Source organism: Syngnathus floridae, chromosome 22, assembly GCF_059516105.1.
Source record: "Syngnathus floridae isolate MCC-2025c chromosome 22, RoL_Sflo_1.0, whole genome shotgun sequence".
In the NCBI taxonomy this organism is placed as follows: Eukaryota; Metazoa; Chordata; class Actinopteri; order Syngnathiformes; family Syngnathidae; genus Syngnathus; species Syngnathus floridae.
The window spans coordinates 4,291,050-4,302,048 of NC_142434.1; the positions used below are offsets into that span (position 1 = coordinate 4,291,050).

The window sequence follows — 10,999 nt, forward strand, 5'->3', positions numbered from 1 at the left end:
CTCTAGCTATATAGCTTGGTATCCATTTTCACCTCTAATTATTTTTACTGCTTTCCTCATTGTGTAGTCTCAAGTGGCGTGTGTAATATATATATATATTTTTTTTTTCATCTAACATCCTGTGTCTTAACAGCATGCCTCTTGACAGAAACACGCTTCCCAAAAAGAGACTGAGGTATAGAAAGATTGCAGCCGGATTTTTCTTGAATATTACTGCACGCAGTTGCATGGAAGGATTAATTCGCTATATTTAAAGCATGGGACTATTTAATGCAAAATTATTATTATTATTTTTTTTTATATAAGCCATTCGCGCATGGTTAGCATCTTATATCTGTGTGTCTACATCTCACTCGTGGTGGTCATGAACCCACAGACAAAAAAAAAAGCTGGTTAGTAATAAGCAGAACATTCTAGAATGTCATGGTCAACCAACACTAGTTGAGTTCACAAGGTTCCATTCGAAGCGAGGACACGTGACGAGCGTACTAATGAGGACTGAAAAGTGGACGAGGGTAAACTCAATTATCATCCCCCGGGGGATTAAATAATGTCAACGTGCGAGAAGATGGCCCTTCTGCTGCTCGGCCTATCACGGCCAGGAAGAGCGTTTCTGCTGGTGCATGCATTGTGCTTGCCTGCACTGTATGCTTGGTTTGAATGCCTTTGCACTCATCACTGATCACCTCCGGAGCGAACCATCACTTTGAAACCTGCCTAAACTGGTTCCGTTGTGGATTCCAGGTACCCGCCGTTGTCTAGACCCCATGAAGACGGCATGGAGTGGCTCAGGTCGCACTCGACGGGGGGGCTTCAGGACTCGGGAAGTCAGTCGCCAATGTCCCCACCTGGAGCTTCTTCTACCACCACTGGAAAATACCACTACTCCAACCTCTGTGAGTTTAAAAAACTTAAATATATCATGCAACCACAAAATGGAGTATTAATGAGTTTCTGTCTACATGTGATGCTGCACCATTTGAATCACCATAGCGTTATAACACCAGCTAGCCTGTCGATGGCATTTCCCATTATGTGTTAGCATTTAGCTAGCACACTATGATAGATTGGCTATTTGATAGCCTATCAATGGTATTTCCCATTATGTGTTAGCATTAAGCTAGCACACCAAAAGTGATGTATGATTTCGATTTGCAAGCGTGAACACAAATATTGTTTCGTCTCTTTAGTGAGCCCGACTCACATGGGCCAGTACAACCTGCCGCCAGGCAGCAGCAGCATGAGCCGATCCAACAGCATCCCCGCCCAGGACTCCTTCGACCTATACGGCGAGGGGCACCCATTGGGTGGCAGCGCCACCTCCCTGGAAGACCGCCCGCGCGGCATCAGCCGCTCAGGCTCCTTCCGGGACAGCACCGACGAAGGTGGGCCCACTATTGACCTCGGCCGTTAGAATTAATATAAAGGTTCCGCAAAGGCCCATCTGTCATCAAGTTCTTTAATAGCCCATTTAATGACCCTTGAGCAAGAGCTGCCGGAATGCTCTATTTTATTGGAGCCCGTCATTACATCCTTACGGAGGGCCGCTTTTTAACAAGCCCGACGGGTTTTCCCCGCTCGAGCTATTATTCACGATGACATAGAATGAAGAACAAAAAGTCAAGCGGAGGAAAACAGTAAACGTCCAGATTAGTTTTAGTAAACGCTGAGATTTTTTTCTGTCCTTGCAGTGCACGGTTCTTCGTTGTCGCTGGTGTCCAGCACGTCTTCGCTTTACTCCGCAGTAAGTATCGTTTTAATCCCTACGGTGTACCATCGAAACAAGATTTTAGACTTCGGTCAATAAAGCAAACAATAAAAGTCGAATACGGCGAGTTTCATTATTTGCCGGGCATTCTTTCAAAATCCTTTTGCCGATTAGTTTGACCGGAATGTATTGATCACGCTAGCAGCCCGCGGCGGACTGACATAGATGATGGATGTGCTGCAAAGTTTTTGTCCAGGTGGAAGCTAGATTTTTTTTTTTTTTTTCACTCAATTGAGTTTGCAGCCTTGATTTGATCCACAGCAATTTTCCATCACTTAAATGTCACTGTAATTAATTTTTTTTGTGTGTTTCCTTTTTCCAACAGACGGAGGAGAAGGCGCATTCGGAGGTAAGAGAGTTCTAGCATTTAATTTTTTTTATTTTTTTTTGATGACGTGCATGCACCGAGATGACGCTGAGCAGAACCGCAATCCCGCCACTCCATTTCCGTCATTATTTTTTTATTTTCCCCATCCCTTGTTTTTTGTCTTCCTGTTGTATTTTTATTTTATATTGGATCAAACGGTCATATAAAAAAATATCGCTTGCTAACCATGCTAACGGGCAACGCGACCTCTAATAACCTCTGTCGCCTCATCTTGTGTGATGCAGGCATGCGGCATAGTGTTAATTTTGACTTTTCTCTTTTCAATCAAGGGCCAAACAGTCCAAAATTCCACGGTAATCCCCCCCACACATTTTATCTTCATTTTTTTTTTTTTTTTCTCTCCCCTCTACACAGTGCCAGCATGGGTTTTTATCAAAATGGACACTGCAGTATTTTTGAAGAATAATTCCACCTTTTTGTTCTTTACCAGCAAATCAGAAAACTGCGGCGGGAGTTGGATGCTTCTCAAGAAAAGGTCGCGACCCTGACGTCCCAACTGTCTGCCAATGTGAGTTTCTCTCCCTCCTCCCATCACAACTGGGATTTGCATGATCACGCAGAAAAGCTTTGCCTGTGTCTTATAAATCTTTGCGACATCCGCGAAAGCCTTTTAAAACTTTTGAGCCTTTTTTTTTCCTCCACTTGTTTGCTTTCGGTGCCGTGTGTGTTGTTTGTATTGCGACATTTTCCTCGGCGTTCTGAGAGGATTTGTTTAAGCCGACGACTCGCTCGGAAAAAGCACTCGGGAAAAAGAACAACGGTGTTGTCGTGTTTACATTCACAAATTGATCGACAATATAACTCAGCTCAGCTCGGGGAAAGCTCCAACTTGCTCCTTGTCTTGGCTTGACTGCAAAATGGTGTCAATTTAAAGTTAAATACAACTGAACTGAGTCTTTTGCGACCACTAGAGGGAGCCAGAGATTCTTTATAAAGCTGATCTGCTATCCTCCAATTGATTTTTATCTTATGGATCAGGTTGGATTGGGTTTCCACGCTCTTCAGGGTCTTTTGTTTTTGCTGTTCTTGGACTGGAGGTGGCTGAGTAGTGAGTCTGATATATGTCCTCGCTATTTACCCCAACCCCCACCCCCCACGCCTCTTGCGACAATGTCCCGGCAGCACTAACGCTGATAACTTTACCTCATTCTCACCGCCGCTTCGGCCCTTTATCAACTTCAACCAACGGCAACGCTGGGGGACGGGTTCGAGAAACAAGACGGATGGTTCCGTCACGGGGTAACACCTCCTCCGGGTAAACGCGAGCGGCAAAGGGGGAGTGGGCAGATGTTAGAGAATAAGTCGAAAGAAAGATAGATTTCTTTTTCCTTGCCTATGCTTTTTTTTGGATGAAGAAAATTTTCTTGAGGTAGCAGATTTGCCATCTGCCACCCATCAGTATTCTCCTCAGTCTCCTCGAGCAAAATTGAGATTATTTTTGATTTGACTTTGCGTTGCCGCAAGGTGCTTCCTGTCAATGCTTGACATTCCGCTGAGTCGTGAGCAGCTCTGACAGGAGTCTCCGGGTCGCTATCTAATCGTGATCATTCGGCAGATCGGCGAGGAAAAATAACTCTAAACGCACTTCAGACCAGGTATATAATTCAGAGATATCAGACAATCATAATTAACGCGCCACAAAACATTTGAATAATTACGCTAGATGCCACAAGGTGGCGGTAAAGCATTTCTTGAATCTCCTTAAATCACTTCAACTTATGAAGCTGCCGAAAAGTCTTCTCAAGATGCTTTAAGGAATTGCAGTTGTGATTTTGTAATATAAAATAAAAATAAATACAAAATAATTATAATAAATATAAATAATAAAATAAAATACAATTAAATAAAATATAAAATTGAATTAAATTAATTTTTAAAAAATTAAATAAAGGCCGATATGTGTTTGTGTATTTCCGCTTCCGCAGTCTCACCTGGTGGCCGCCTTTGAGAAGAGCCTGAGTAACATGACGTGTCGCCTACAGAGTCTCACCATGACGGCCGAGCAGAAGGTGCGTGGACATTACTTTACACACCCAGTTGGACTCCAAACAAAGCAGACCCACCAAAAAAAAAACCAGAGGTCCTCACGGTGCTTCGCTTGTTCTCACAGGAGACCGAGTTGGTCGAGCTGAGGGAGACAATCGAGTCACTGAAGACTCAGAACACCGACGCCCAGACAGCCATCCAGGTGGCTCTCAACGGCCCCGATCACTTCCATAGAGGTAATCCTATCAATCGACCCAATTATGATAAACACACCCATAATAATTTCCATACTTCGCCCAGACCTGCGTATCAGACGTCAGCACTCATCTGAAAGCATGTCGAGCATCAACAGTGCGGCCAGCCACTCCAGCATGGGCAGCATGGGCAAGGATGCTGAGGACAAGAACAAGAAGAAGAAGAAGAACTGGGTGTGTAGAAGCAAAGCAAGGCTACAGATGCGCTCATCTGGTTTATTTATTTATTCTTTTAAATCAATATCCCAATTGAGTGTTGATAAGTGCTTGTTGACTCTCTGGGGCTGGTTGAGAAGTCCAAGCAAAGTGTGAAAGTGCTTTTAGGAAAGCACTTAATCCCATGTACGAACCCAAAGGAAGGCCCAAAGCCCCCCCAGATACAGACTTATTCTTTTAATGTGGACTTTTACTTCTGTCGCCTCCTTGGTGGCTGGGTTTTTTTTTTTTATGCTTAGTCGATGCCACTTTGCAGTCTCTGCAGTTGCTAAATTGGGCTCATTAGTACTAAATGCATATTAGCAGCTAATTAAAGCCGCGATGAATGATTCATTTGTACAAATATCGCCTCGGCGCACTAGTGAAGCTGGAAAATGCAATGAGTCGACGGCCTCGTCTGACCCTTGAGAGACAAATGTGTGTGTGTGTGTTTTGCATCTTCAGGTGGCTGATTCCATCCCGGCTCAGGTCAGTTGTGTCCCTTGAACGTGTGTAGTAGTTCTTCCCCCGACTCCCCATCAGTTCCCCCTTTTTTGCCCTCTAAAATCAATCTTCTATCTTTCCTGGAAACATCAGCATGGATACGGCTGCCCCATCATTGCCTGTTTAAAAAAAAAAAAAAGCTGAGTCACCTCTCCCACCCTCATTTCATTCTCGACTTACAGCCTTTATATTTGCCTTCCTCTTACTTCCACCAGCAGTCAGCATTGCTTGGAATTGAAAAAAAAAACAAAACAGCACGGCGTACCCTCCTGAAATTTTTAGCGAGGTTGCCGAAAAGGTGAGACTGACCCCCCCCCGACCTCGTTTCTATTTGTCGCGCAGCTCCGCAGTTCTTTCAAGCACGCCTTCAGCAAGAAGAAGACCAAGTCGCAGTCGTCCCACGACGAGATGGAGGAGATGAGCGACTCGCTGCCGTCCTCGCCCAAACTGCAGCATGACAACCGTCAGGGCAGCGTCGCCACCCTGCGGTCATCGCCGTCCACCACCGAGTGAGCTTCCACGCATCCTCACCTCCACGATTTATTTTTCGTCTCTATCCTTATTTTGCTTTTCTCCAAACGCTCACTATTATTTCATTTTTATTTCTCTTCCACCTTCACTTATCCACTCCCTTGAACTTTTTTTTGTGACATCCCTCCTCTTTCCTTCCACGTCGTGTGTAGCAATAGCGAGTTCTCCTCCGTTTGGACACCAAAGAAAAAGCTAAACGGTCACGTGGTCTACAAGCACCGATCTCGGTACACGATCTCGTGTGTGTCGTGTTTGTGTGACGAAACAGGTTGCCTTCACGGCAAATTAAAATCAAGCATGTTTAAGCGTGTGTTCAGAGCAAGTCGATGCAGTGTGTTTGAGACCAATCGTTAACAATCGATATCGTCGATCATCTAATCAATCTGCATGTTATTTTTTTCGCACACTTTGACAACGCCGAGCAAGCTTTCACATCCCTTGGTTCCTTTCAAGCCTCCATTTTGTATTTGTCGTGTATTTGTAACCCCGCCCCTAAAATGACACCCCCCCCTCCCACCTGCGCTAGGCTGTGCGAGTGCACCGAAGCCGAGGCCGAGATCATCCTGCAGCTCAAGAACGAGCTGAGGGAGAAAGAGCTCAAGCTGACTGACATCCGGCTGGAGGCGTTGAGTTCCGCCCACCACCTGGACCAGATCCGGGAAGCCATGAATCGCATGCAGGTGAGGTCATGAAATCATCGAAAACACCAAATAAAATAGTAAAATTAGATAAATGGTAAAAATAAAATAATAGCTTTCTCATAAATTTTAATTCTACCTAGATAAATGATTCTTAAAATTGAATTCTTGAGTTGTTAAAATTCAATGGTAAATATAATTGAACTGTACTTCAACAGTAATTCTCTAACCTACCACTAGAGGGAGCCTCTCTTACTTGAGATTGCAAATGAATCTGCGATGTCTCCCTCACCGAGCAGAACGAGATCGAGACGTTAAAAGCGGAGAACGACCGCCTCAAGTCCAGCGGCAGCGCCACGCCGACCGCCACTCCCGCCAAGACGGCTCGGCCGCCCTCGGAGACGTCCAGCACGTCCTCGTCCTCCTCGCGCCAGTCCCTGGGCTTGTCTCTCAACAACCTCAACATCACCGACACCATCATGTCAGGTCAGTTGAGCGTCAGCCGGAGCGGACGCGTCAGGCCCAATCAACTTTGGCAGCCTGACATTTGTTCCGAGGTGTGAGAACACACACGCACCAAAAAAAAAAAAAAGTCCCTTTCGTTGACCTTTTGACCAAAGCAACCAGAACACGTTTGCCCGGCAGTCTGCAAAAGCCAATTAGAACGGATTTTGTGGCTGAAATGCGATTTTATTGACATTTTCCACATGCTTTACCTCCTTTTGAAAAGTCATTGGAGTCCTCCAGCTTGCTAGCGCCGTGTAATTAAAAAAAGCAAAGCTCTCCTCCGAGGAGCGGCCTTTCTCCTTATTTGATGCTGGGATGAGCGAGAGCAGTGAGGCGTTTGAGGACCGGTGGGCCGGCGGGCCGTTATCGCTCCAGCACAGCGCCCGATACGATGTCGGGACGCCAGATGAATACTAAGCACGGCCGTCCAAAATGAAGACGAGAGATTCATACTGACTTCTCTTTGGCCTTCAGATATTCTGCTTGACGACAGCTACGAAGGTAACCTGCGCAAAGAAGGCCGCAGCGTGCGGATAGTGGTCAACATCAGCAGCGGGCCGAGCACGACCAAGGTTATTATTTCATAATATTTATTATAATTATTATTTCGACTTAACGCCTGGATTGATGTGAACAGGGAACGCAAATGCAGGAGTACCTGATTGGCTCCATAGGTGTGAGTGGGAAAACCAAGTGGGACGTCCTAGATGGAGTGATTCGACGCCTCTTCAAGGTAAACAAGAAAACAAACGGGAAAAAAAATATTTGATTTTAAAAGGCTTGTTTTACGATTGAAATCGATTCTCCCCGGTACGTTGCAGGAGTACGTATTTCGGGTGGACCCGGTGACAAGTCTGGGCCTGAGTTCGGATAGCATCGTCTGCTACAGGATGGGCGAGGTGGTCCGGTCCCACTCCTCCGAAGTGCCTGAGCTGCTCCCCTGCGGCTACCTGGTGGGCGAAAGCAATGTCATCAAGGTCAACCTTAAAGGTTTGAACCCCCCCCCAATCACGTTTCAGGAAGACTAGTGTGTGACATGTACGCCCCCTCCTGGCAGGCGTGAAAGACAGCAGCATAGACAGCCTTGTGTTCGACACGCTCATCCCCAAGCCCATCATCCAGCGGTACCTCAATTTATTGATGGAGCACCGTCGCATCATCCTTTCGGGGCCCAGCGGCACCGGCAAGTCCTTCCTGGCCGCCAAGCTGGCCGAGTTCATCATTTCCCAGATGGGCCAGGAAGTCACCGAGCACAACGTCGCCAGCTTCAACGTGGACCAGAACTCCAGCAAGGTGGCTCAAAAAAATACAAACATCAAGCATCTATATGTAGGACATCTGGAACAGATTAAAGGCATTTCTATTTATTCCAATAGGGAAAGCGTATTTGACTTGCGTCCTCTTTCCTCTTCCAGGACCTGCGTCAGTACCTCTCCAACCTAGCCGAGCGCTGTAACTCCGAGAGCACAGACACGAAGCTCCCCACCGTGGTCATTCTGGACAACCTCCACCACATTAGTTCCCTCAGTGACATCTTCAATGGCTTCCTCAACTGCAAGTACCACAAATGGTAGGTTGGTCGTGATGGGAACCAAAACTTGAATTAATTTTCATGCCTGATAACATTTTTGTCTCCTTCAGCCCATATGTCATTGGGACCATGAACCAAGGCGTGTCCTCCTCTCCCAACCTTGAGCTGCATCACAACTTCAGGTTTGTCACCAAACGACATCACCTCAATTGGTGAATGAGTTAACGAGCGGTTGACCCCGCCCCCTCTGCCTCGGCTCACAGGTGGGTGCTGTGCACCAACCACACGGAGCCCGTCAAGGGCTTCCTGGGCCGCTACCTGCGGCGGAAGCTGATCGAAACGGAGATCCATAAAAACGTACGCAGCAACGACCTCATTAAGATCATCGATTGGATTCCCAAGACGTGGCAGCATCTCAACGGCTTCCTGGAGGCCCACAGTTCCTCCGACGTCACCATAGGTCAGACACACGATATTTATTTCATCGTTTAGGAAAAATAGAATGATTTTGAATGACCCGCACAGGTCCTCGTCTTCTCCTGTCCTGTCCCATGGATGTGGAGGGGTCCCGAGTGTGGTTCACCGACTTGTGGAACTACTCCCTGGTGCCCTACCTGCTGGAAGCTGTCCGAGAAGGTCTTCAGGTAAGCAGGACAATGGTTTCAAGTGAAAGTACATTACTTAAGAAGCCATTTTGTTGATTTTAATTGCCAGCTGTACGGCAAGCGGGCGGCGTGGGAAGACCCGTCCAAGTGGGTGTGCGACACGTACCCGTGGCACGCCGCCGCCCCCGTGCAGCAGCAGCTGCAACAGCAGCAGGACGGCCAGTCATTGCTGCAGCTCAGACCCGAGGACGTGGGCTACGACGGCTACAGCTCATCCAAGGAGGGGGCCTCGTCCAAGCAGGTGTCCCAGAGCGACACCGAGGGAGACCCCCTGGTAGGAGACGCTGGTGGGCAATTCAAGCCACGTCGTCCTACTCGACAATCAACTGGAATTTATTTTCCAGATGAACATGCTGCTGAGGTTGCAGGAAGCGGCCAACTACTCCAGCGCGCAGAGCTGCGACAGCGACAGCGCCAGTCACCATGACGACCAGCTGGACTCGTCGCTGGAATCGACGTTATGAGCTACGCTAGGCTAACCGGACATGCTCATAGTGCAAATACATGATGAGTTGTATGGATTTGTTCAAATCGATCTGCTTCATTGTACTAAACGATTTTACAATCAACACATAGAAAACTACTTCCTGAAAGTCAACTAAATATTCTTAAATTTACTAAAACCCTCTTCTACTAAAAATATATCCCGTCCCGACATACAAAGCTTCTCTTTCAGTCAAGATGTTTCACTTTGACTTCTGAAACACATTTAGCCTGGGCTTTGGCGCCATCTTGTGGTCTTAATTGTAATCGTCAGCCCAAATTGAAGTCGTCCCATGTTAATTTCCTGCATTTTCTTCCATACAACTTCTCATCTAAGTGCACTAAGGGTCTAGTTCATCATCTGTGGAATCTGAATATTCTTTCTGTGTTCGATCCCAGTTACGTGACATGTTTACAACATGAACAAGAAGTTGGGCAGGTACTATTGTTGATGTATTTCTTTGTTTACAAAAGTGCTTCGTTTGGTTCAAAAAGCCTTCCAAAGGGTTGCTCACTCTTCCTGTGACTCCTAAAAGTCAATTTAGTCCCAATTTTACAGTTTTTATGATCTTCTGATGATCTCCTGTGGCCATAATGGAGCTGGGTCTCACATGAGTATTTATCAGCCAATCACCTCCCTGCCCACAATCGATCCGCCACATTATGCTACTGTGAAGAAAATGGATACTACAATGTCTGCCAAATAATGCACGCCCGATTAAACCAGTGCAGATCGGCCACCCAAACACGATGCGGTCGAAGAAAACACTTTAACAAGGGAACAATGATATTGGTGCTTTCTCGTTGCCTTAAGTGTGAAAAAGAATTAGGAGAGAGGGGGCGGAGCCTGCTTCCATCGGCTATGATATTGCTTCCTGTTTCCCTTTTTAACAGGTGTAAAGTGCTAAATCATAGAGTTCATGTTGTATGTGAATTCTAAACTGACCAATATTATAAAAAAAAAAAAAGCTATACATATATATATAATTAAAAGGGTGGGGGTTTGTTTTTTTTTCCACCCAGTTGAGCTGGGCTCACTTGAAAAGACAGGAGCACAACCAAATGTTTTATTATTATTATTAGCATGCTTTTGAGCTTTTTAACAGGGAGAGGGCAATTGAGAAGAGATATTTACCTTTATGTAAACACAAGTATTGGACGGAAGCCATTTTCGATTGTCCTTTCTTTTAAATGCGTGGGTTGGTTTTGCACACTCGGGCGGGTTGTAAATACTTCAGTCTCCTTGCACAGAAAATCAAAGATGCATTCGCCCGGTTAATGTCACACTAACCTGCTAAAAAAAGTAAATTATTGTTAAAAATGCAAAAAGTCAAACAGGTGTGCGTCTTGTGATATGTGTCGACGCAGGAGGCGCACGGTGTGTAGATAGAAAAGTGTTCTCACTACAAATCACAAAGCTGCACTTTTCCAGTACGCTCCCATCGTTGACATCGGGTTTTTTCTTCGGAATCTGGCCGGGTTGCCGAGGCGCCGGGAATCACTCCACATTGTACTGTATAGAAAAACACCACAGGTGCTACTGGTCAGC

General features: G+C 46.1%; 1 protein-coding gene across 2 annotated transcripts in view; it reads left to right on the plus strand.

Moving 5' to 3' along the window:
* Positions 1-10,466, plus strand: part of nav3 (neuron navigator 3) — a 57,774-nt gene extending 47,308 nt beyond the window's left edge. Inside the window, exons 17-40 of one of the 2 annotated variants that reach the window (XM_088366982.1) lie at positions 134-175; positions 745-896; positions 1,191-1,385; positions 1,692-1,744; positions 2,094-2,117; positions 2,426-2,449; positions 2,587-2,664; positions 4,082-4,165; positions 4,267-4,378; positions 4,443-4,570; positions 5,057-5,080; positions 5,438-5,604; positions 6,153-6,306; positions 6,564-6,750; positions 7,246-7,343; positions 7,409-7,504; positions 7,593-7,761; positions 7,829-8,064; positions 8,187-8,341; positions 8,413-8,484; positions 8,566-8,762; positions 8,828-8,946; positions 9,017-9,241; positions 9,312-10,466. In XM_088366982.1, coding sequence (XP_088223108.1) covers positions 134-175; positions 745-896; positions 1,191-1,385; positions 1,692-1,744; positions 2,094-2,117; positions 2,426-2,449; positions 2,587-2,664; positions 4,082-4,165; positions 4,267-4,378; positions 4,443-4,570; positions 5,057-5,080; positions 5,438-5,604; positions 6,153-6,306; positions 6,564-6,750; positions 7,246-7,343; positions 7,409-7,504; positions 7,593-7,761; positions 7,829-8,064; positions 8,187-8,341; positions 8,413-8,484; positions 8,566-8,762; positions 8,828-8,946; positions 9,017-9,241; positions 9,312-9,431 — 2,911 coding nt within the window. In that variant the 3' untranslated portion in view covers positions 9,432-10,466. The remainder of the gene's footprint in view (positions 1-133; positions 176-744; positions 897-1,190; positions 1,386-1,691; positions 1,745-2,093; positions 2,118-2,425; positions 2,450-2,586; positions 2,665-4,081; positions 4,166-4,266; positions 4,379-4,442; positions 4,571-5,056; positions 5,081-5,437; positions 5,605-6,152; positions 6,307-6,563; positions 6,751-7,245; positions 7,344-7,408; positions 7,505-7,592; positions 7,762-7,828; positions 8,065-8,186; positions 8,342-8,412; positions 8,485-8,565; positions 8,763-8,827; positions 8,947-9,016; positions 9,242-9,311) is intronic. The other variant, XM_088366983.1, reaches the window with a different exon arrangement.
* The last annotated feature ends 533 nt before the right edge of the window (positions 10,467-10,999 follow it).